Source organism: Ciconia boyciana, chromosome 2 (genome assembly GCF_034638445.1).
Source record: "Ciconia boyciana chromosome 2, ASM3463844v1, whole genome shotgun sequence".
Taxonomy (NCBI): domain Eukaryota; kingdom Metazoa; phylum Chordata; class Aves; order Ciconiiformes; family Ciconiidae; genus Ciconia; species Ciconia boyciana.
Window position 1 is genome coordinate 160,129,911 of NC_132935.1, and position 27,167 is coordinate 160,157,077.

Here is a 27,167-nt window from a genome sequence, read left to right on the forward strand (position 1 = left end):
TTAACTTCCCAATATGTCCATGAAGTAGAAAGTATTACTTCCTTATTTATATGCTAAGTAACCAGTTGAGGTCTGTACCAGAGCCACAGCATGTAACCGGGGTTTGGAAATGTCAGATCATGAACACAAATAGTTTTGAGCATGATCAAGCTCTTCCTGGAAATGCACACAGAGAAATACATCTCCCTTCTCCCTTCCATTTCTAGTGCTCTCTAATTCCATCCATATATTTTGGAGATAGCCTTTCTCAAGCCAGCTTTCTTTTTCCACTGCCATATGAAACTTGGAAGCTGGGGACTGTGAAAATGAAAAACTGCAAAGAGAGAAAGATTCCCTGCTGTTTTGTCCAAGTTAAAACTTGTCCTTACTACACAGAATTAGCATGCCTATCCTTGTCCATGCAGCATCTTGAAGCAGATATGATAATTGTGTTTTCACTTCAGGATATCAAGGAAATCTGGTGCAATCCTGACGAGCATTGTACCAGAAAGGTCTTGGCATTATGCAGTTACCTTTCTTACATCAACTGCAGCAGAAAAATGTGTGATCAATTAAAAATCAGTTCTAAAGCTTGTTGCTGATTGACTATGTATTATTTAATGAATACTCTGCCAATTTCTTCTTTTGAACCTCATAAAATGCAAACTTTGATGTTCAAATAGCTTCCATTAATGCATTCTGTCATGAGTGTTGTTCTTAATGCATATGACATGATTACGCCAACTCTTATCAGTTCTTCAAAAAGGGTAATAAAACCATAAACTGTTCCTCACCAGTGAGCTTACATAATAAAAGCTAGTATTTTAATTAGTCTTTTTTTGTTGTCATTTAAATATAGCTTGATAGCAGGTGGGGAAAAATGTAAGACAAAAAACTTCAAAATATTTTCATTCTCTCCATCAAATGGCTCATGTTCACAATTTAGGAAAGAGACAGATAGCAATTACGACAGAGGAGTGAGATAAAGAATTTTTAAATCAACTTTTTTTCTGTATGTGCTGGTTTTGGCTGGCATAGAGTTAATTTTCTTCACAGTAGCTAGTATGGGGCTATGGTTTGGATTTGTGCTGAAAACAGTGATGATCACACAGGGATGTTCTAGTGCCTGCTGAGCAGTGCGTACACAGAGTCAAGGCCTTTTCTGCTTCCCACCCCACCCCACCAGTGATGAGGCTGGGGGTGCACAAGAAGCTGGGAGGGGACACGGCTGGGACAGCTGACCCCAACTGACCAAAGGGCTATTCCATACCATATGGTGTCATGCTCAGCGTAGAAAGCTGGGGAAGAAGAAGGAAGGAGGGGACGTTCAGAGTGATGGCGTTTGTCTTCCCAAGTAACCGTTACGCGTGATGGAGCCCTGCTTTCCTGGAGACAGCAGAACACCTGCCTGCCCATGGGAAGCAGTGAATGAATTCCTTGTTTTGCTTTGCTTGTGTATGTGGCTTCTGGTTTACCTATTAAACTGTCTTTATCTCAAGCCACAAGTTTTCTCACTTTTACTTTTCTGATTCTCTCCCCCATCCCACCATGGGGGAGTGAGTGAGTAGTTGTGTGATGCTTAGTTGCCGGCTGGGGTTAAACCACGACACTTTACAAAACCAAAATGTCATTATTAAAACCGGTGATGAACCAATGAAACTCTTCCACACGATCAACACATTGCAGAGAATCACATCTTGATAAATTATTAACAGAAAAGGCTACAGTTTCAGTTTTTCATATCAGGGTTTATCCTTGCTTGAATTCAAAGTAAGAAGCTAACTCCTTACCAAGCCAAGGATTTAGAAGACATAGCAGTTTCTGAAGGTACGCAACAAATAGATAAGGCTTACTTTAATTCAACTTCACCCTGCCCAGAGATGGGAAAAGGTGGTGTTTAGAACAAAGTGAGGACTACACCACTTTTAAAATGATTCTGCAGGAAGGCTTTCAGGACAGAGAAGCTGAAACCACCCCAGGGGACCACTAAAACCAGAGAATACAGCAGTACAGATTGATGCATGTAAGAATCATGCTGATCCATAAACACATCAAAACCAGTATTCATGACTTCTCATTGGAGATCGAAGGCTTGTACACATCTCCTATCAGTAGTGTAAGAGATTAACTGCATGGAAATCAATGCAATGAAAGGAAATGTAATTGATTCTGCAAAGGAAAACCATCAGAGTTACTGTAAAAGACAAATGAAAAATCTGCTGCCTTCAGTGGCTTTGATTACATATCTAGGAAAGGAAGTGTAGAAGACTCACCACTTGTAAATTGTGCAAATCTCCTGATTTTAGCCATAGAACTTGGACATTGTTAATATCCCTTGTAAAATAAACATTCAGAACTTAATTTTGTTTTCATCACATGTGATCAACGAAGAGCCTAAGAAGTCAGAGAGAATGGAAAAGCATTCCTTCATGTCTTCAAATAAAGAATTTTTTTCTATTTCTATGAACAGTGTCTAGGCCCTGTTCAAGAGCTTCTGAGAGAGGATGTGGCTCTCCAGGTCTGGGGGTGACTTCTCTCTGAGGCTGGGGGAGATGATCACCTTACCTGCAGGAGGTGGGCAAGGGTGGAGTAAGTAAAGGAGCAGTGGGAGAAGGTTAGAAGACCCTGCAACATCAGAGGTGTCAAAAAGGATTTTGAAGGATCTTCCCTGAGACCCTGCATGAATGGAGGGGCAGGCAGAGTCTAAGTTGATTGGGCTGGTAAATGGAGACTCCTGTAAAGGCAAAGGCTGGAAGCTGGTGACTTCTGGCACCGTGAGGAAGGGTCCTGCTCTGCTGGCAGATCTGCAGCAACACACCAGGTTCAGTGCCTCGGTTCTGGGGCTGGGAGCTCTGTCCTGCCTGGGGAGGAGAGCTTTAAACCCAAAATAATGGGGGAGGGAGATGATGGCTTACAGTCAGGCAAGTAAGTGGTAGACTAGGCTAGCAAGAAAAGGGAGATGTGGACAAGAGAGACTCTGGTGAAGAGGACTAAAGGAGGCCCACCTCAAACGATGCACAAAAATAAGGAGAAGCTGAGCACACAACTCCGTGGGGAAAACTTTCATACTTTGCCTGGGAAACCATCACAGCTGGGTGCCTCTCTGTGCCTGTACACTAATGCATGCAGAGTGGGGAATAAAGAGGAAGAATTAAGGTTTGTGTGCAGTTGTAGAGCTACAATCTCAATAGTATCATAGAGATGTGGTGGGACAGCTCATACGACTGTAGTTCTGTGATGGATGGATACAGGCTCTTTAGGAAGGACAGGCCAGGATGCTGAGGAGCGGGAGTTTCCCTTTACGTGAGAGAGCAGCAGAGATGCATGGAGCTTGGCGATGCATGAAGAGCCAGATGAGAGTTTATAGGTCAGGATTAGCAGGCAGACCAATGTGGGTGGTATTGTGGTGAGTGTCTTCTACCGACTGACCAGTCAGGAAGAAGTAGATAAGGCCTTCTTCATACAGCTGGAAGAAACCTCACATTCAAATGCCCTGGTCCTCATGGGGGACCTTAACCATTATCTGCTGGAGGAACAACAGCTTGGGCACAAGCAACCCAGGAGGTCTGTGGAGCGCGTTGATGACAACGTCCTGACACAGGTGATCAAGGAGCTGATGAAGGGAGATGCTCTGCTGGACTTCACACTTTGAAACAAGGAGAAACTTCAGGGGAAGGTGAGAGCTGGGGACAGCCTCGGCTGTACACACCGTGAGGTGGTGAAATTCAGGATCATGAGAAGAAAGATCATGGCAAAAAGCATTAAACCCTGGACTTCAGGAGAGCAGACTTTGGCCTGTTCAGGGACTTGCTTGGAAAAATCCCATGGGATACAGCCCCGGAGAGAAAAGAGGTCCAGGAATTTTTTGGATTTTCAAGTATCACCTCCTCCAAGCTTAAGAAGGGTCCATCCTGATGTGTATGAAACCAAGAAAAGGAGGCAGGAGTCCTGCATGGATAAGCACATTGCTCCTGACACAACTCAAACATTACAAGGGAGTATACAAGAGGCAGAGGCAGGGACGGGTGACCTGGGAGGAATATAGAGACATTGTCTGATTGTGCATGGATGGGGTTAGGAAAACCAAAGCTCATCTGGAGCTGAATTCAGTGAGGGACATGGAGAGCAATAAGAATGGCTTACATTCTTATTGTAATAAGCAATTACAATAAGCATTCTTATTGTAATAAGCATGGAGAGCAATAAGAATAGGTACATCAGCAGCAAAAGAAAGTCTAGGGAAAATACGGATCTGCTGCAAGTAATATTATTTAGCTATTAAGCATGTTCTATAAACCTATATATTGCAATTTCTTGTTAGGAACAGTTAAGGTTTTTCTAAGATTATCATTCTTACAAAGTCACGTTTGTGTTGTGTCTACAGTATTCAGTAAAGCCTGGAGACCTTTTCTCCAAGAAATATTAAGGCTCCCTTTGGAAAGCAGAAGAGTTTGTAAGATCCTGTGTTTTTTAAGGTCTTCAGAGGCAATACAAAATTGGCAAAACCAATACTTGAGATAAAGTCCCATATAATGGGCTATAGGAGTAATGACTGAATTGTATGATCTGGAGACACATTCCCAAACTTTTTTCCTTTTAAATTGGGCACAGAAGTGATTTTTTGCCTTGCTTCTGCCAGCTTAACTCCTTAAGTGCATTAATATTCTTCTCAGGTTTCTACAAGCTACTCTACATTTTTGACATTGCATCATTACAAACTCAGTGCATTTCCATTTGTATTCTGTTAGCAGGCTAGTCCAAAACAAGTACAGATTCTAATCACACCTAGAATCTGCCAGAGTCCAGCCAAACAAGCAATAATCATGACTCTGGAGATTTAAAAATATATGTTTCAAGAAAAATATGCTGTCCTATTTTCTGTTCTTCAGGGAAGAAAAGAGGATTTATTTCACCTCAACAAAGAGAACCATGTCTGCTTGGACTTCCTTGCCCTGGATTCTAATGGGGTTATTTTAATTTATAACTGCCTTGTTATATTAAAGAATGTATCAGTAAATGTACTATTTAGTATGGAACTCTGATTCTGCTTTTAAGTTCTGCTTGATGGATTATCTTGTATTCTGTAACCTAATATCACTGATGGTTATGTAGGGCATCACTATAAATTAGATTATTTAACGTAAGATGATACAGTGTTTCATTTTAAATATTTTATTGTGTTATAGAATGAATATCTGCCTAAGGAGAGCACACAGATTACTTGTCAGCATAAAGAAACTGGCAACTGGGATTCGGGGTTCCTTGAGGTACACATCTGACCTTGGACAGTGAGCTATTCAGTGTAATATTCCTCTTTAATACAATGATTAGTAACAGAAACCATCAACATCTATTCCAGCAGCTGAACAGTAGAGCTAACAATTGTTCCTGAAGCTTTCTCATGGCTCTGATGAATGGCAGTTTCTGGGGAAGGTGAGACCACCACCACAAACGAAGGTGAGCTACTCCACAGTCCCTTAGATGGCACTGCTTAGTCCTGCTTGTGGCATCCTAACATCTGTTGCTTAAACCTACACTCACCAATGACTGCTGCTATCTGAAGTAAAAGGTAACTCTTTTCATGGCACAAAATAGCAGCTTTCCAAGAACAACACTTTTCATAAGCACTTATTTCAATGGACATCATCTACCAACCACGGTTTTGTAAGATACCAGAAACCCTTATGCATAGACCTAAAGTAGATACTTCCAGCTGTTAGATCGCTGAAATGAAAAATGCCCTTAACAAAGGATACATGTTCAATATCCATAAAGCACAATTGAAATTAAAGGAATATCAACATTTTAGATCTCCGTAATAGGAGGGAATTCTTTTCAGTGGAACTGACCCTACCCTAGTGTGTTGCACTGTTAGGAATTTTGCACTTTGTGTGGCTGCAGTAGCATATAATGAAATGTGCTAACATATAAAGGTAGAGAATTCAGTACTAGCCCTATAGTGCAAGTATGGATGTGAATCGCTCTAAGCTATCAAGTCCATCAATACATGCATTTCTTGTACGTACATAGTCAGTTTCCTTAATGCAGTGTCAATGACCGCAACGTTTAATATATTAATTCTGTAAGTCCACTGTAAGGTATGAATATATTGCCATCTTCATGCTGTAACTTAACCAGAAAACAAAGTGATATATATGAAGTCACAGAGGAAGCCTATGGCAGTGTCTCACCTCCAGGGGCAAAGCCTTAAACACTGTGTCAATCTATGTCTCTCATATTTGGATGTAAGAGCAGTAACTTTTTTTCTGATTTATTGGTAAAACTTCTATGGCAAATAATCAATTTCACTTTTTCCTCTGAAATCTTTCATGCCCACAAAAAGAGCAACATCTTATTTACAATAAAATCACCTATATCTTCTTTCAGTAACATTTATTGTAGCATCTTCAGTTATATTAGATATCTTGCTCTTTTGCCACTGATGAAAATGCACTACGAAGAATGCTGAGATGGGAAGGGACACAACCATTCTCAGCAGAGCTCATAACACTGACTGTGCCAAAGTTTCCCTTTGGTGAACGAAGACCAGACACGTCAAGCCCACTGATGCCAAAGGAAATGACAAGGATGTGCAAAAATAAAAGTCGGACACTATGGCCACTGTAAACAAAGAGCAGAGCATCAAAGGAAAAAACAAACACAACACTTTTCCGGTGGAATTCTTTGAATAAAATGGGGGGAAAGGGGAAGGGGAATCCCTAACCAGAGTAACCTGTCCAGGTATTCAGTGTACATGTAATATGTCTTACTGGGGTTTCCTTAAAAAAATCATATTCTGACACTGGAGAAGGGGATGAGGGGGAGACAGCACATAATTATTCTGAAACTCTTGCTTTTCCCAGAATGCAGGAACCATGTAAAAAGCTGTCTGAATATTCCCCACCATGCTTAAATAGGGCTTATATAGACATTAGGAAGGGGGACGGGGCTTTTCTTCCTTGCAACTGGCAAGATAACCAAGCCAGAATAATTACATACAGCAGACCACAGCTGAATATTGATTTGGATGTCATTGCAAAAAGAAAAGGTGAGAGAACAGAAGCTTGAAAATAATGATGTAAAAATCTATGAAATAATGGTGGAGACAAATAGACCTACAGCAATTATACACGCAGCAGTTCAAAAGCCCTGCTGGATTAGGAACAACAGCAGATGATTCAGTACCTCCTGTGAAAATGGTCCCCCTCACTTGATATCTATGCAGCCCTTCTGCCTGGAACTAAGCTGGCATGACAGGCACGAATTCAGGCAAGGAGAAACCTGCTAATTAGAGGAGTCACTCCAGTTTAGTTCCAGGTGTCATCACTTAACCAGCTTTTTGCATCTAGATATCCTAGTTAGCAAGACATTGTGCTACAGTGTTAAAAAAAATTGATAACAACAAATGAGATGGATAGGTTCTGGCCCCATGCAGCAGGATCTATCATTCAATTGTTTTATATATGAATGAATTCCAGTATTTCTCTAAATTGTATTGCACTTTTTACACAGTAATATCTATGACAATAAGCTGTTTACCAGCATCAGCACTCCTTGTTTGAGGGCACCTGCAAACCTCTAACATGGTAGGGGCTGAAAGACTTACTCCTTTTTTTCCTGGCATTTACATTTCACTGAAATAGACATTTCTTAATGCAACTTCTGCACCTGGTGTGAAACATAACTTCTATTACTTTAGAACCAATTATACACTCGATTGCTGCATAATCTACAAGAATAAGATATAGTTCCTGCTCCAGAAGAGTTGACACCGGAAAAGGTTTATTGACTATGAATGCAGGAGAAACCCATTTTGACCATTCTGTGGGGTTGCAGTAAGTGTGAGGGGATACAAAACTTCCAGCAACTATAATCCTCTTCCTGTATGTTTTAGGTACTTTAAAGAAACAGTGGAAACAGTAAAAGACTGACTGTCCAGAACCTAAAAAAAAAGTTTCTCTTTGCTGAAGAATAAATACTATGACCTATGAGAGATATTTTTTTTGAATTATAACTGCTGCCTCTAAAGTTGTGCAGAACTGCTTCCCCCAGCATCTGATGTGTCACTGTTATTATTAGTATCTGTCAGGGCTGTTACAGATTCTGATTTTAAAAAAAAGAAAATAGCAGCACAGCAGAAGTTCTTCTGCTTTTGAAACTGGAGTTTAACAACCCCTGTGAACTGTACTTTAGTGCTGTCAACGCACGCAAATATTCACTGCACGTTATTAGAGCAGTCCTACTGCTTGCTTCTTCCTTTTGACAATAGGGCCCGCGTATATATCTAGCTTGTCCTTAAAGCAAATATTTTGAACCTAGATGTGCTCATTTTGGGATAACTTAGATAAAAGCCTCCTGAAAACTTCAGGTTTTTTGGATTCCTTGAGCACTTCAGCTACAAGTATGCACTAGACAGTCTCTTGCTCCTGAAGCATTCCCTGACTTCAGCCATGCTGCCAAGCAAACCAGCAAAGGAAACGTCTTCACACTGTACTTTTTTTTTTGGATAAATAGAGGGGTCCAAGCCTGTCAGCCACACAATTTTTATGAAAACTGAGTTCATCGTCCTAGTAACTCTTAACCTTTGCATAGATACTACTGGGGCAAATGTACGTCGGAAACCTCACGTGACCCCTCTGCACGTGGGCAGAACCTCACTCAAACAGATGTAACATGATGAAACTGGTAAAATATTCCAATAAGATCAATTAACAGAAGCTTTTTTGTGACAGAATTGAAACTCCAAAAGTGAGTAGCTGTTGAGTCATAAATGGCAAGATCAGAAAAAGAGAAGAAATCTAAGGAATGAAGATTTTTACAAAGATAAGCATACACAGAACAGGGCAAAGGTACAGCCTAATGCTTTTTTCCAGTCCTATCATGCCACCAACATCCTCATATTGCTCGAAAGTATCACACAAACTGTTTGAGGATAATACAGCCTATTCACTGAAAACCACCAAGCACCATGCTGAAGGCCAGTGGGCTGATGCCATCGAATACTAAGGGAGACTTGGGCTGTCAAGTGCACCATAGAAAGGATGGATTTTTTTCACAGACATTTTGCATAGTCATTTACACCCACAAAAAGTGAATATATCTCACTGCTATTCCAATTTAACAGTGTTTTTCACTCATTCTACAAAGGCATAAATGATGGCTTATGTTGTAGGACAAATGAGAGGAATGAGCCCTTTAATAACAGCCACATTTAGGAAATGTGTTCCCTCTTGCACTGAAGTTAGTGGCTCTCTTTCTATTGACTCAGGAGCCCATACTGCTAAGGGCCCAATTCTTCCAACAGCTTTGGAAGACTTAATTTGTTAAGACTTTGGCTGAGATCTGAGAAAGGCTGAAGCATTTTTCTGAGGTGCCAGAAGTGAGGGCTTTTTTGCATTCTGATCTTCTGACATAGATTTTCTCAGATCCAATATCCGCCATTATTTTTACAGCTCTGTTGTCATGTGTGGCATTCTCCAGGCTAGTAATAAGTCAAGAACCATGCTCTGAGGAGTTCGTCATCTAAAAATTGGCATATAATTCAATGAGTAAGGACAAAAGAAAACAAGATAAATAGAAAATTGCTCCTGGGAAAGTTCAACTGTTTATTTTTAATCGCAAAGACTGCAGATCATTCAGGCTGCTTCTGTTTCAGATTTGTTTCTTTTTTGAATGATTAGACATGCAAGAGAGAAAGAGGTCAGACACAGCGACCAAAAGTTCCCCTAGGAAGGATGAAATAGAAGCTACAAAGGGAATAAAAAATTTCAGAACCAAACCCTCTTACTCTCCTGCTCTGCCTCTCCTTTGTGTTGACAAAGAAGAACAAACCAGGAGATTTCAAGGGGAAAGCTTTTTATTTCCTGAAAATTGGGGTATCTTCAAGGTGATGCAAAACTCACCCACCTTTTGCTCCCACCCTTCCTGGGAGATGCAGCGTGAAGTCGGGTGCAGACTGTGCACAGAGCGGGGCTGCTGTGAGCAGCACCAGAGCTGGCACACGCCTATGCACCTTAGTGCAGTTGTAGGACCACCCTAAAATAGTCTAAAAAGTGTTTGTCCCTGTAACCACCTAGAACCAGGGGAGCTGATATGTAGTTCACAGCACATTACTCCTTTCCATCCCACTTGACATTTTTTCCCTCCCTTTCCTGCAACACAACTCAGCCTACATTTAGCAAACACATTCACACCATCAAGTTTAAAGAGACTTTAATTCTTCTCTGCCTTTGTCCCCACAGAAGGAGACATGAATTTCACTGGCAATTATATTCTGAGTAACTCAGTTAATCCTGAAATACAGAACAGTGAGCATTGTATATTTTCTCTATCTCATTTATAATGCTTGTAGATTTTTTTAAGAAAGCTTCTTTTTTCTCTGCAATTCTCTGCTGATCGTTAGCTTTAAATAGATTATATTGATGCATGTAAAAGCCTGTTTATTTTATAAACTACAGCTATAATTTTATTTTAAGGTAAATGACTGGCAAGGAAAAGAGCAAAATGGCAGATATGTTAGAAGTATGCAAGATAACATTTAAAACTACCAGTCAGGTTCTCCTCACCTACCCTGGTTCCAAATGCAGGAACAGGGAATACAGCTGAATTACAGGCCAACAGATTTACTTATTTGGAAGAAAAAAGAAACATACAGATCAAATCCACTGTTGCAAGAGATTTCCAAGATTCATATGGAATTCAATAGTAACAGGAATATTTGAAGTTACTTAAAAATCTGCCATGTGTGCCACAGAAGGGACATGTACTAAACTTGATGTCTTAGGGAATTCATAGGGAATTAAGTTTTCACTGTGTATTTCTTAATAAAAATTGGTGGAAAGTGGTATCAATTATTTCAGCATTAAAGGATAAAGCTAGCAGTAAAGAAGACTTTTCTTCTCTTGGACTATGTATACTGTCCTGTTGTATATTTTGTTTATCCATTTTGATATGAATATTTTTCCTTTCTGTATAGTTATGTTACTTTGGTAGAGAAGGCAATGGAGGAAGTGAATTGGTTGTCTTGACTTTGGCAAGAAAAAAGGTAAATCTTTCTAAGATGGAAGTTAAGTACACCCATTCGGCTTGGTAAAACTAACATGAATGTGAATCAGTAACATGCTGTGACTCAAGGTATGCAAGTTCACAGCAACACTGTATTAAAGAAAGGAAGATTCACTTGTGAAATGGAGAAAATCACTAATGCAACCCGGTATTAGCTTTCAATTAGCAGATGTAGCTTTTGCTATACATTGTGAAGCTCAGTCTGTTAGACTCAAAATACAAAAAGCCAGGCAATGGTGAAGAAAAAAAATGCTGGTCTATTTTTGCTTTCTTTGCCATGTCCTAAAGGCAGTCTCTAGTTGTTGAACATAATGTGTTATCAACTGATTGTACATTATCAGCTGACCAGAAGCCCAAAGAAGAGAACACACCAGTCTTCCCAAATGAATATAAAAGAAAGAGTTTGGACAGCATCAGACCCCAATCTCTTGTGAATCTGTACAAACTGCTCAGCAGTGATCTGTTGGGCAGCAGACTAAGGAATTTGAAATGGCACATGTTAGAAATGGCACATGTTAGAGGATGAAAGTGGGGCATGTACCTATGTGCAATGAGAAAAAATGAGCTCCTCAGAAGTCATTTTGCATAGAGGCAAAGGCTGCTGCATCTCCACTCCTATCAGATTTGAGGTCGATGACTCTCAAACCCAATTTTCCTGGTGGAGCAGAGGAGAGACTTTCCTGCTCCTGTATCTGTTACGTTTCCTCCAACCTGATTTGCAGACTGGCAATGATAATGTCTCCTATTGCTGTTTTTTAAATGACAAAATTTGAAAACAATCTAGTTAAGGACACAGACAAAAAATCCCCAAGAGAGCACTGGGGACAGGAGACATATGCCAGATTTTCTCAGATAATGAGCTTTTAAAGCTCATTTTTTGGTATAAAAATTCCATATCAAAAAAGAAGTTGCTACTTTTTCTTTTCTTGTTACAGTAGAAAGAGAGTGTTTGGCATATGCAAAATCTTAATATTGGATTTGCACCAGGAAACAAAGCCAGGGGATCTGGCCAGGAAATATGTGCTCTAAAAAGTGGGCAAATTCAAGATGGCAATGGCCAAGGGACAAAACACTGGAGATTTCAGGATTGCTGCAGTATGAAAGGCTCCATGAAACACAATGAATCCCTGACAAGTGTTTTTTTTTTAAAGCCTGCTCTGAAAACTTTCCAGAATACACTTCTACTTTTGTCCATTTTGGAAATAACTACAGGGCAAATTCAGGGCAACTGTTCTAGAAAGATGCATTCTCCAAACAGGGCTGCTAATATTAAAATATCCCTAGTGCCAAGTTTACAAGTCTGAAGACACCCTTGTGAAGCAAAATGATATGCTAACTAGATCATACTGTCTATTATGTCTATAATCTGTCCTGTGTCCAACATTGGGAGAAGCAGGTGCATCCTCTCAAAGAGCTTTCATAAAGTGTTCTTTCTCTGCATTTTTAGACACAATTACTTTGCAGTAAATTTATATATTTGGGAATTTTAGAAATAAATTACATGATAAAACAATCCCAATAAAGATGCTAGAAGCTACCACACAGGTTTCAAGAAACTAGTCAATAAAGTATTATTCTTTCTTTACTTCCAAACAATAGCAGCATGGTCTCTAAATTCATTTGCACACTTGTTCTTTCTCTTACCAGCTGTTGCCCTTTTGGACCCCAACCAGCATACTGAAGCTTTGCATTGCTGACCTCAGGGGGATACAAATTCTGGGGATCCCTGCAAAAAGAGAAAAATAAAATTTCAGCTTCAGGAATGTCCTTATTTAAGCTGGTGCACACCTGTTCTGGAAATCCACCATGATCTTGTAAGGCGTCTTTCAGCTGGAATCATCTAATATTTAGTGACAGATTTCAGTAGATTTTTTTTACTGTAAGGTAAGCACTATACCACTAGCAAGTGTTGGTAAGATCAAATATTTAACTGACAATTTCTGGCTCTTATTAATACAAAGTTAAACACATTAGTTCTACTGCTGACTGCCTAAGCCTTAAGAATTAGTCAAGGGATGGTAAACAAAGTAATTGTATTTATCAACACTGATGATGTCCACAAAGGATAAACAGTAATTATATTTTTGAATCATACTGCCACAAGAAAAATATAATTTCATCTTCTTCACCCTATGGCTTTTCTGCCTAATAATTTTCCTTTGAACATGACTGCAGGAAAGTTCAGCCACTGTATAACAAGTGATATGCCACCTGGCTTTGAAGGGAAAAGCGACTTTTAATACCAAATATCTCATTTTTTAAGAAAATAAAATCAAAATGCTCTTCTTGTTCTTTCATCCATTACCTTCATTTTGTAGCAGAACATCAGTGAGACATAGCAAATGCAATATAGAAAAAGGAGGCTTTTTTTGTAAATGTCAGAGCAGCATAATGTCATTTTATCACAGCACAGACAGCATTGCCTTGACGGTATTTATACTCAGCATAAATAATTACATTACATATTCTGAAGTCACATTGCTACAACTCTGTGTATAGTAATATTCTACAATCAAGAACACTAATAAAGCCTACATAAAGTATACCTCATTAGCAGATCTCAAACTGCTTTAAAAAGTAAGGGCATTATCATCACTTGTCTACAGATAGGAATAACAAGGCAATTTGAGGCCAACATCACCCAAAACCAGAGAAAAGAGCCAAAGCCTGCCTAGCCTTTAAGCAAAAGGTCTTCTCTACTTGTACAGAGTTTATTTCTTCATTAAAGGCGATATTTTCCAGACCATATTTTCAAAACAGAACAAAACTGAATGTAATAATTAGACACTAACTGAATTCTCTTTATTGCCTGTTTTGTGACCTGGTGCTGTACCACGGTTACACTCCGGCTCTGCCCTTTCAGGCAAGAACTCCCTTGGCTGCACATTCCCACTGCACTGGGGCTGTTGTAGCAAGTCCAAAGACAGCAGCAAGAAGAGTGTTTAGAGATTGATTTTGTGCAGTCTTTCCAGTGTGAAAACACTAGCCTTTCCTGTGAACTCCTGTTCAAAGAACAGCTAGAATCAGGGCAGACCCTAGATGAGGACACCGATGCCTACAGTTTCCCCCTTCCATAACTCCTGCAGCTGGAACAGCAACTTCTGCTCTCCTACTAGAAGGTAAGTATCAGTGGTTATAAACCATAACCCATAATGTCTGCAAGGCCCCTGTGAAGAGGTCCATGGAGCTGATTAAACGAAGTGCTCAAGATGGCAGGTTTGATGTAGATGGGATCCATTAGGAATGTGGAGGGGCAGGAGGGGTTCCATGAGCACTGATCCTTCAAGTTTGAAGGGTATGTGATGATAGCTTTTGGCTCTATAGGCAAAGTGTCACTCACAACTTCTGCCAGCAGTGTAAAATTATGTCTTTTTGTCTCACAGTTTTTAACCAGAAGATGTCTTTGTGGGTAGCCTAAAGTAATTTTTGTAAGGTATGGATAAGAGAACAGGTAAGTGTCATACTGAACTCCTACTAACAGGAGCCACAAAATTCCCATTCCAGAAAGCATAGCCCTACAACCTCTTCTGTATCTTTTCAAGCTTGTATGCATTAGCTACTTAAGTTTCAAGTCAGCTATTCTTGTTAAGACTCAATACTCAATCTCTTTGGTTAGCTATCTTGATTATCTCAAGAGAGAGTAACCTCTGAGTACAGGAAGAAGAGAGAAAACTAGTGAATCAAACCAAACCTCTTATGGGAGAAAAAAAAAGTACTTCATTATTTGTCCAATGAATTATCTAGTTCTTGGGTTTTTTTACTCATGTGAGAAGGTGAGCAAGATATTATAAATAGAGTGGGAAATATCCCCCCAAATAAACAGATTATACAATTGTAAGAATTCAAACCTGTAATACTTTGGATAACACAGGTGGAGTTAAGAGACAGACATATCAATTACAGCCAATAATTCAGACCAGAGTCCAGACAAGTCCTGTCAGTTCTGCTCACTGCATCATCTTTTAGAAGATGAAAACTCTAATGCATTAAGAAATGCTGCATAAACCAGCTTTGGTACTTGATAACACAGAAGGAAAAGCCCTCCATTTGGTCTACCAGGAAAGAGCTCTGCTGCAGACAAAACAGCAAAGTCATCTTCCCTTTCTCTGATATGGTTGGGGAAAAATAGAATTGCATCTCCTGAGTTCATTCTTAAATTGTTCAGAATGGCTGGGAAATTTCTTTTGTAGCAAAATCTTGTTTGTTTGCCTTGAAACCTTTTGATAAATATGCGGATAGAAAGGCTGACGGATGGAATTTTATATTGTCTGGAGGAAACTCATTTACAAACCTAGGTACCATAAACTGCCTCTATATTCAGCACGTAACAGCACGCACATCCAGGTTGTGATGTAGACCTCTGAAGGAAGGTGGCAGCCACCCATCCATCCTCATGCTCTGAGTTATTCTTTTCTACCACAGGCTATGAAAGCAGTCTAAGATCCTGTTTTTCCCCCACAAACACTCTTGAGGGATGGACATTTTCCTCTTGGTAGATTTTGGTTTTGTTCCCCATTGCTTCTGAAGAGAATCCTATTCTCTAGAGTAGCAACATCCGTTCCCTCACCTGCAGGAAACTTCAGTGTCACATGCAAAGGGATTGAGAAGACATCCCTCCTTGCCAAGCCTGACCTAGCAGGCTTCAGAGAAACTGTAGGAATGAACTGGAGATAGGCTATATAGCAGTGGCCAGGGGAGACCGGGCTGTCAGCAAGCCTGAAGGTGGCATGAAAATTGAATTCACCTACTTGTGAAACCTACCATGACAGACCAGATTCCCACATGCTTACTCAGGCTATGGGTGCATGGTCTGTGGTGGAATACACGTGGACACCCCCTCCCTGGCAGCCTCAAGCAACCCCATTACAAACCCATTATATCACCTATAGAGGAGGAAGAGGAGTTGTCTTCACAGCTGCTCCAGGTGGGATGGCCACAACCCTCTACCGCTGTCCCCAGGAAAGCTCTTAGTGATCCTCCAACTGAAAAACCCATTTGGAGAGCAACTATCAAACACATTTCCGATTATCTCATACTATGCTGGACCTTTAGTTCTCCTCGGTAAAATCCCTTAAGGGAGTCAGACCAAATGCACACCAATATCCCAGGAGCACTTGTCCATTTTCCAACTGCTGCATAAATGAGACCTCATGCCGGTCAACTCTTTCTGGGAGGTATGTTATTGCTGATAAGCTATACAGTCCTCCATAGCTACACCCCTGCTTCTCCTCCAAAACAGCCTGCTTAAAATTCTTGTGCATTTTTTCTGGAATCAATCAATATTATGGGTCATCTCAGCCTCTCCAAAGAGCCAGTGCTCCTCACGGACCCTCATAATTAGGCCTTGGTTGGATCTGAGCCTTCCCCTTGTGAGCTCATTTGTGCAGGATGCTGGCTTGGAAATGGGCTATTCTGAAGGCAGCCTGTATATCTCCTGTTATTGGTTTGCATGAAGAAATAGGTTCACTGCATCCTCACATCGTTTTCACTACCTTAATCTTCATTTCTAGCCAAAGAAATAGCAAGGCCTTATTAAAGAGTTGCTGTTATTTCTTTCATCTCTTAAAATGATTGATTTTAAAGCCTGGGAAAGAAGAGAATAATAATGTTGTTTTAGGGCAGACAGAAGATGCAGCAGGTGCTGTATAAACCCTTCCACGTTAAGACGACATTGCCTGGAGCTGAGGTTGTTAAATTGCTCCAGACAGGGGCATGATTTCAGCACACTGTTCACAAAACATGGAAATAGTAAATTGTGAAATTTGCTCATTTAGATGAAGACTTCTGCCAAAAAGTCTCCTCTCAAAATTTCTGAATAAGGCAAATCCCTGAGTGCAATTAGCGTGCTGTCTGCCAAATCATTTTTGCTTGTAATTTAGCTCAGAACATACATGTAGAATAAAACAAACTAATCCAACATATCGGGTTGCCTGGTTTTGACCTTAAAAACTACCATGATTAATGAGGAACTAGTTTTAAAGAGATTGTATTGTTTTTGCTGAAACTTTTACATCTATGTGTTCCCTCTTCTGACATTTTCTCCTATTCTAAAGAAAGAAGACCACTTTCCCTCAGAGACTTCATGGCACTGAGTGTCCCCCTGAGCACAAACATGACAAACTGTTCTGTATTAAGTTCTACAAAAGCAACTTAAAAAACAATAGAAATTTTCCACTGTAATTGGAAAATTTGTAATTGAGGGAGAGGCTCCTTTTTATTTCAAGAAAAATATTTTACAATGCCAGACTGAAAAAGTCTGAAACTGAAAAAAGCAGTCACAGTCTGGGGTATGGTATAGGCTGTTCTTCTAGGGTCTGTTTTAATAACTTTTAATTTTAATTTTAAATACAGAACAATAGGATTTGTATGGAAATTCTTTGCACGTGCTGTCAATGTGAGCAAAAATGCAACAATTTGCACCAAAGGCTGCTCTGACATGTCCATCCTCTAAGCAAATAACCAAAACTATGTATATGAGCTGGAGTGAGTTCTTAAGAAAAACTTTGAACACCCTTGCTATGGGGGGGGGTTCAAACTATGCCATAATTTTGGAAAATATAGAAAGTATATGAAGATTTCAATAGTACATGCAAAGAAGTTGAAGAAATAAAGATAGTTTAAAAAAAGTGTGGGGAAGACAGAAATATCCCCTCCTGTTATTTGCATCAAGCCAGCACTGAATATTTTGAAAGACAACAGCCCTAAGCACATCAGCTCCCAGTACTTTAAGACTTTTTCATGGTTAGCTATAAAAAACTATCTATCTGTCTAAACTATCTGTCTCAGCACCAGAACTTGGTGTCTTCACGTCTACTTCTAATAGCATAAAATCAGAGAGCAGCTTAGCCAGATTTCTTCTTCCTTAGAAAGAAAGAAAGAAAAAAAGATATATAAACCAGCATGTAGAGAAGAGATCTAGAAGGGTTATAAAGAGCTGGAAACTTCATAATATTTAAGAGTTTTTGATGCATGGTGAGAAAAAAGTGCACTGGAGAAAATTTGCAAAAATAAATAAAAGCACGTAGAACATATGTGTTCATAAATGTACAGAAAACCACAGATAAGGACTTGGAGAAAGAGCGAAATATTTCCAAGAAGAAGGAATGCCGTTTCTTGAGAAGCAAAAATGCATTCTTAAACAATTAAATGACTTGTTTACTTCAGTATTCACCAAGGAGATGAGGAGACAGGTGCCATTAAGAAAATTGCTTCCCAGGAGATACACAGCCCTGGAGAGACTCGCAGTGAGATAGAATAAAATATAATACAAATGGGAATCAAAGACTTGCCAGAACAGATAATCAAGAAATCAGACTGTCAGAAGATGCAACTAAAAGAATCCTCCTGGAATTCTAATAAAAGTGCTTAAATAGATGGGGAATGCTCTTCCATTCATCTAGGCTCGTCCGCTATTAAATATTTAATGCACATACGTACACATACGCATATTTTCCTTACAGCACTTTTCAGTGAACAAAAGTAGAAGGAGGTAATGAAAGCAATTTGAACTTATTAATTTCAACTACAGATATGCATCAGATCATTCAGCTGTTCTTAAAAACAACTGAGCTCACCAACCATTTTGTTCAACATGAATGAATTCTATGGATTTAGAGCATAAAAGACAAAAAGCAATGGAATCTAAAACATTTGTCCTTAATTTGGCAATCCAGTCAGATTCAAGCCAACTATATGACCTCAGAGGTCTTTTTGATTATAGTCTGCTCATGTGTGTAAAGCATCCATCAATGTAATATTTGGTACTGGGCCTGCAAAATCTTGCACAATACTAATACCACTTTAAAATCAATCATTTGTCAGAAAAGGAGCCACCAACTTCCATTGGGGATTATGTAAAATGATGGCACAGGCTTGCCTTTCCAGTGAAGGTCTGCAAAAACTGATTTAAAAATGCATTGGAGACTGGTACGTGGCTAGGAGTCATGGAAATGCAGGCTGGAGGACCGCAAGCAGTTGATCAAAATCTCTAGGTTTCCCTGAGTAAGCAAACAGTGGAAATGGTCCTTAGATACTGGTAGCATTACTTTTAAAATGATGACATTATCATGTTTCTCATGTGACCTCTCTAAATCATAGACGACAGAGTGAATTTTTACTGCATTTTTTTAAGGAACTTTTGTTCCTGGAGTCATATTTTGTCCCCTAAAGAGACAATGAGAGGTGATAGCATTCGGGTGATAAACACAACCACTTAAAAGTAATTTTGTCTTACTCATGTAATTTTCTCTTACTCTATAGACGTTTCTCAGCCAGCCCTGTTCTGAGAGTTACTCCAGGCATGAGGTAAGGCCCTGGATTTATCAGGATTTCAAGTCCATTTATCTACAACAGAGGCATGGAAAAATGAAAATCTAAATATTTGAATGCTATCAAGAAGGCTAGTCAGAACTACAGCTATCCAAAGATTAGCTATCCAAAATATGGGCAAAAAATACAGGTTGAAGAGAAACAACCCAGTAAGCATTGAGATGTTTAAGAATTAACTGGGAAGATCTCAACAATAACGAGCCTGGGATGAATGCACATGGTTCTTCAGAGCGACACTGCCAGTCTCCAGGAAAGGATGTTTGTGATTAAACCTTAGCATTTTCTATCCAACTGACCTTGTCTGACTTCCAAGCCCTAATAAAAATATAGCACCATGATGTGATGCCTGCAGAGAGCAATATGGGATTATTAGTACATAAAATGAGATACAGCTGTAATCTACTACTACCAGAGCCAGCAGAAGTGCCTCGTTACAATATGACTTCACTGGACACTAGGTCACAATTTTAATTGGGGCAAATAATTGATTCTCGGGCTTGTGCTCTAAACTAATCTAACAGTTTGTGTTACTGGGTTTCAGACAAAACCAGAATGACTCAGTATTCTCCGTATCTTTTTTGAAAACTAAGAGTCTTTGAGGAAAGACTTTGCCATAAAGAGACCTTCTCAGTGGTTGTTGTATCAAGGAAAGCCCTGCCTGTAGCACCCTTTCTCTACCCAAACGTCCTTTCTTGCATTTCCTAAATTTCCCCATTCTCTTCTTCCCCATATGTTCTGAGCTCCCCCAGGGGGCCGGATGCCTATTTTGGGATAACAAAAGATTTTCAGCCGATTAAATTTGGTTAGTGCCTACCTGTGAAGTGGTCACAGAACCAGGTAGCAAGGATGAAAGGGACCCACAGGACACCGCTGAGGCGCACAAGTGCTATTGCACAGACTGTTATATATTCCTCAGAGGTGGGGCACAGATCACTATATAGTCCTCAGTGACTGGGCACAGGTCCCTATACAGACCTCACTATGTAACCTGAGCCCAGGCCCCATTAAACCCCATGACAGCCAGGAAATGCCCATAATCTTACAGGTTTGGGTCCTCAAAACTGGCTTTTTTCTAAGGTACCCACAAAAAAATGAGTCTGTGTTTTGTAACATGCAGTGCACATTCTTTGTGCTGTGTAATCAAACAACAATGCATTGAGAGTTTAAGTAGGCTGAAAGAGTTTGTCACCCAACCACAGCAACAAATAATCAAGGCCCAGGCTGCAGGGTGTCTCCACAGCCTGATAGCAGCAGAGCAAATACGGCCCCCTGGGGAAATGCATGTTTCTTGTTCCTATTTTAGTGGAAACCCCCCCAGAACCTTGAACATTAGGACAAAAGTACAAACAAAAAAATACCAATCCCCACTATGAAAATCCACCTACAGAACAATTTTATTTCTGGGAAGGTGATGCATGGAAACAGCAATTGTACAGGCTGTGGTTAGTTGCCTATTCGGTGCTATGCACCATCATTTTATACATTCTCTTTCATCCAACTTCATTTCCCTCTTCTGTGAAAACTCTATGTATTAACTCAACCTTGTTGACTGTGAATAAGGAGGAGAACCCATGCCAACATGCCAAGTTTTGGTGGTGGTCAGTGTTGGGATGTGCGTGTACCCTGTGGCAGTGTCTATGATTTGGAGGCTGGCCACAGCCTGGGGACCAGAGGAGTTTCATTTGCACTGAGACACACGAACATTTCCAAATCCAGATAAGTTTCTCACCAGCGAAGCACATTTTATTAAAGAATAGAATTTAATAGGAGCTCTGCCTCCCTTTCAGGGGGTGCTGTTTCAGACAAACACTATGAGAGAGTTTGCTTCAAATCTTTCTTCTTTCCTTTTTTTTTTCCTGATGAGCCGTAAGCTATTGACCTTTTCTGTAACATAAAGAGGTTGGTTGCTGGGCTTTTCTCTGCTAAACTGCTAACATCTGCATCTAACTATTAATTACCCAAGATCTTTTTTTTTTTTTTTTAGTCTCGGCAGTCATTACTCTAACTCTTAATATCAAACCCTCCCATCAGGGGACTACTCGTTATTATTATCGCTATACATGGTTTCTAAGGTGTCCACCCACATCACAACTGATTCTGGAAGAGAGAAGCATGGGTAAGAATTGCTTTGCCTACACAGGAAAGGAACATTTCACATTAAAAAATGCTATGCAGTGACCAACATGGGCGAGCAAATGGCAAATCCCCTGGGGAAATGATATGGTGTTGAGCTGCTGAAGTGGATTTCCTCCCACCAGCACAGCCAAGAGTCCTGCCTGAACTGCCTTCCGAGGCTGAGCTGCTTTCAACCTGCCACTGCTTGGAAGTGAGTGATGCTCAAATAACGGCCTTGCTTAATAAAATGCTGGCTCTTTCTTTTTAAAGAGGTACAAAATGTATTCCCAAGCAATAAGCTGGTGTGTGATTTAACCACTGTTCCAGTGGTTTACAGAGTGTTTAATTCAGATAATTATAAAAAGCGAGAAGCCCAACAGCTCCATCAGGGCTTGAGCCAAATGGCAGTAAACTCAGCTGAAAGATTCCTATCCACTTCAGAGGATTTAAGGTCAGGCTCCACAATCAAGCTATCAAGTTTAACTGTTCCAAGGGCCAGTCTTCTGTTGTCAAAATACAACTGAAAAAGCATATCACATCATGAGGATGTTGTTATTTACAGTCTGGCATAAAAGCCACCACACTATGCAGCAGAGGTGTCTTAATTAACTATATAAACTATCTCAAAAATACGATGAAAACTATGGAATGGTAACTGGTAAAGAGGGAGGAGAGCGAAGTAGCAGCAAAAGCAGATTCTTCACGAACTGCAGAATATATTTTTCTACTTATTTAACAAATTTTACATTGTTATTTGGTTTTACATACCTTTTTATAAGGGTTTCTTTCAACCTCTATATATCATTGTTGGGGGAAAATATTCAGCTCCTCCAAGTAAAATTTAATTAGCTGAAAACAGACTTTATTAATTACAGTACTTTTTCCTCTTAAAATAAAATCTGGGCTCTAGTACAAGTTTATAAATGTTAAAGAGTGAAATTGTGCAGCACTCTCTACAGTAATTACCAAATATCGCCTCTGTTGGGTAAGCAGTATTTCTCTCCTTGCTTTCCAGAAGGGGACACTGAGGCATAGGAAGTTTCTTTAATGCTACAGAGAAGGGGCATAACAGGCCAGAACAAAATAAAATAGAAGAGTCTTGGTCAAATGGACAGATGTCTGCAGCAGAGCCAGTTCCCTGAAGTTTTTTTCACCATGATTTTAATAATGAAACACACTTTCCTTTTACTGTGAACATGGAAATGGGAGCATGTACAAGGAAAACCTTGTTGTCTTTCAAAATATTATACAATAGGGTGTGTACAAATCTGATTAAGTTTTCTTTAGTTAACTTTAACCTCCTTCCTGCCAGTAGCTTGTATAAAAGAGACAGGAGACAGGAACATTAGTGAGAGCTCTGCAGAGAGACCTACAGACATCACTTTGAAAATTTACTCACAGTAAGCACATGCTCAGTTCCTCCTCCTGTTATCACTTCTGTGGCTCTCCAAAAATATGAGTGCGTATTTTGCACTCACTCCACTCATGGGACTTCTCTTGAAGTTACTGGGAGCTCAGTGTGGGGGATGTGTGCAGTATTTTATGGACCCTTGGCAGTGTAGGCAGGAAGGGCTGAACTCAGCTTCATGATTGCTCCTGTGATCTACTTACCATGTTCCTCTGACTACACCAGATCAATTTGGGAAGAAATATGGATTCTGTTTAGGAGTAACTGTGTACAGTTCCCTCCTTCCCACACACAAAATCAATGAGGAGTGGGAATAACTGCTGATTTTCTCACTGATCCCTATAAGTATATTTGGAAGCTCCCATTGACATATCCCATCTGGATGTGCTAACACCGTGCTGAGAGCTCATGCGAGAGGGTCAGCACTAATCCCTGCCACTCAGCTGTGCTCAGAGGGAAATGGTTCATGCAGAACTGGATGAACACTAAGAGGTCTGAGGAAATGTATGTTTTATGCTGGGCTTTATTTTGGGGAATGCAAACACAACACAGAACTATAAAAAAGTGTAACATTTCTGCTGGCCACAGCACAAAGATAAAGATAGAGGTACCCCATTGGATATCAGTCCAAAATTAGCTCTTGTGTAGGACCTGCAGTGCCAGATCAAACCAGTGGTCCAGCAGCATGCACTGGTGTGAAATGACCTGAACACTGGTGAGGGAAATCCTGCAACAAGATTAGGGGAACACTGGTCAGTCATGGCCTGACCATGAAAACCCTGGACAAGGTTTTTCCCTTATTTCAGTGAAGGATGTGAATGACTACGATCATCCATAGTGGAATCAGTAGGAGCAACATTATTAAAACCCACAGAAGAATAAAACAATTGTCGGTGGCTGGATTTAATAAGCAGGTTGTTGCCTACGTTGTATTGCTAAATTTTTATTTTCCGAAGTCAGGAAAAATAATATCAGGAAATAACTGTATGTGGTATTTGTGTTCCACTTTTTCCCAGCACCTTGCACGAGAGCTCCCTGTTCCACATCTAGACCTGCAGATGCTATCGCAGTGCCTATAAATTACAACTAGCTGGCAATTACAATGCGCCAAGTGCAACTGTGGGGTTATGAGAGGAGCTTTGCAAAAATATTTATAATGCAGACAGCTGTAAGCAGTTATCGGCAGATATATCTGAAAAGCAGCACCGTTCAGAGGAAAGCAGATGGGGCGGTTCGGAGGTGTTCATACCAGGGAACACGAGCAGCAAGCGCAGAGGCTTGTTCCACTAGATGGCACCCGGCGCCAGCATCTCATTTTTGGGTGAACAGCAGCAGAAAAATGGGTGACATGCAGGAAAGCTGAACTGAACATAACCTCCCTACACACCTCAGTCCAGGAAAATGAAAACTGCGGATCTTAGCCGGCTCCCCCTGTGAAAACTGAAAACCATGGGCCACTGAAAACAGAAGGCAAATGTGGCAAAAACTGTAGAGGTTTCCACCCTGAGTTTACCAAGAGGCTGTGAGAAGGCCGAAGTAACAAAAAAGGAGAAATCTGTGCAGTAAATATCCCTGCAGGGGATATTTATATCCTGTAGGGATATTTATTCTTTCTTCTGCCTCGGGCTTATTTTCATTTTTAAATAAGATCCTTTGAGTCTATGTCATTGGCATATATTAGTTGTCCTATAGAGAGCCAAATTGTGCTGCTACTCCTTATGTGGGGAGTTTACTTCCACAACAGCTCTTATAGAAAAATGTTGCAGTCCTGCACCCTGTATAAAATACCATTTGTGAACGTATGTGCTAAGGACGTGCCCAAATTGGCTTGTCAAACTTATGGAGAGCTCAGAATGAAATCTGGAAAATGCTGGTACAAGCCCCTTTTGACTTCAGACACAGCCTGAATCTGGAGAGTCTGCAGAACATGGCAAAAATAATTAGAAATTTCCCTTTAAAAAGCAATTTATGCTGGCAGATTAATGTCATGTTATTTAAAAAGTGATGCCACAGATTAGATTAATTGGCTTCCTTATTAGTTGGCCTCAGCAGGGTGTAGCAAGGGCATGAGTGGGTATAAAGCCTAAACTGTCTGGCCTTCCTGACAAGGCAGATCATAGCTGAGGATGAGGAAAAGGGTAGAGAGAGCACAGGGAAAGTCACACTGTCACAGTCTGTTTCCAGGAGTGAGTGTCTAATGAGCAGGAGGGATATTGTGGAGGGGAGTGAGTTTGTTCACCAGCAGTCACTGCCTTGGCTGCTGGTTTGGAGGTATGCCGAGGCACCACTGGCACACACCAATGGGGTGTAAAGCTGGTGCCTATTTGCAGAAGAGGACTAATGCATGAAAACAGTTTGTAGAAATGGCACAGGGATTGTTGCTCAGTGCCAAAGGCTTTTGTCACTTGTGTTTCGTCAGGTGGAGGGCAAGGATGCTACCTGTGGTTTGCAAATTTTGTCGTCACCAAGGGACCTGGAACATCAAACTGAACTGAACCTTGTGTTGTGTCAGTGTGCTTGGTCCTGCCTTCCACAATCTTCATCCACACGCATCCATCAGAGCAATATGCCTGTGTCAAATATGAAATAGGCGATGAAGGGATTTTTACCCCTTCATCCAACAGGGGCTCTACTTTCAGTTGATGTATTTCATCACCTGTTACATCGTGTTCACCTGCTAAACCTGTCCTCTCTCTTCATGCACTACCCTAAAATATACACAGAACTCCAAAGGAACGATAAATGCCTATGTTCCAGGGAAATGGTAATGTGCCACCCGTTCCATCACTCACACACACTTTGATCACCTGAAAGATCAATGCAACTGTTACTGTACAATGTGGTTTGCAATGCCTGTGTATGTATCTACAGCCTAAAACACTTTGTAAACCCTACCTGTACCAACACGATATGCAGGAATCCTTCCAACCCTCCTCCTGCCAGCAGTCACCTGATCCAACACTATATCCTGCTGTGGGGACACCAATGCCTGACACATCTGCATGCCTTCTGGCACCCTCTCACTTTCCAAATCTTTCCCTTATAATGGATACTTCTCTGACACATTCAACCTTCCAACTGCCTGCACTGCTGCTCACCAAACACGGAGAGCAAGGTGAAACACAGCTGAGTGTGCAATATAGTTGAAGCTGGGGGGAACAAGAAGCTGGTTGTCAGGGACGAAGAAAGATCATGCAGTACGAGCAAACTGCCTGGGCCACTCTATTGTTAATTTTTAGCATTTCTAATACATACTGTGCATGATATTTCTATTTTTTCCACCTTTGTTTTGTCTGGAATAGAACCGTGCTGTCAGTCAAATGCTTTTGCTCTTAGCCAGGTTTACTGCAGATACAAAGCTTATGTGCTCATGCTGTGTGTTCATCCTGTTGCTCAACACCCTTTCAGCCCACAAGCTGATTTCAGATATATTGCCAGAAAGATGGAGTTTTCAAAAATTAAATAAAACCAGTAAGATCCTGGAAAAAAAAAAAAAAGAAAAGCAAAAATGAAGACCAGATTGAGGCAGGGAAGGAAAGAGACTGAAGAAGTCTGGAGCATGTCACTCTGGGACACCAGAGCTTTGACATGGATGATGGTGAGAAATCTCCCAATTCCCATGTTCCAGCGGTACATGGAAACAACTTAACCTCAAGCTCATGATTTTTTGTGGTGAGTCAATCACAAGATACAAGCTGTAGGGAAGCAGGCTTCACAGGCTCCAGGGCTCAAAGATTTTAAAACATGTATGTCTCTAGTACAGATTTTTTTGTACAAAGTATTTTTTCTCCATTGCTAGGTAGAAGCCAAAGAAAGTTATTTCAGCTTTTTGTTGTTGTTGTTTGGGGGGATTTTGTTGTTGTTTGGTTTTTGTTGGGTGTTTTTTTTTTTTGGTCTGTGTGTTTGTGGACAAGTGTGCTGAGACAAATCCTTGAGGAACACCTGAATGTAACTAGTATTTTTATGGGGAAAAAATGCTGAGAGATGTGTTTATATCTTGCTATTGAATCTGTACTTCTCTGTTGTTAAACACATTGGTTACTGTACCAAAGAAACTGTATTGGAAAGAGGGCATGGGCCTCAAAAATGTAGGTGTTGCAATGTCTAACTTCCAGAACTTTTGTCCTTAAAACATCATTCCTGTGTTAAACAGTGAGGTCCCCTGAGAACTACCCAGCGGGAAGGCTGCTGATCCACTGTACGTGGTCATAGTGGGAGCTGCCTGCAAAGAGCAGTAGGAAACACTGAGCACACAGGTATGGCCAGGATCCTG

The 27,167-nt window shown here is 40.5% G+C and overlaps 1 protein-coding gene across 1 annotated transcript in view; it reads right to left on the reverse strand.

Annotated features, from left to right (window-relative positions):
- DPP6 (dipeptidyl peptidase like 6) overlaps nt 1-27,167 on the reverse strand; it is a 427,953-nt gene that overhangs the window by 98,809 nt on the left and 301,977 nt on the right. Inside the window, exon 7 of the mRNA XM_072851537.1 lies at nt 12,688-12,769. Within this exon, the coding sequence (XP_072707638.1) occupies nt 12,688-12,769 (82 nt within the window). The remainder of the gene's footprint in view (nt 1-12,687; nt 12,770-27,167) is intronic.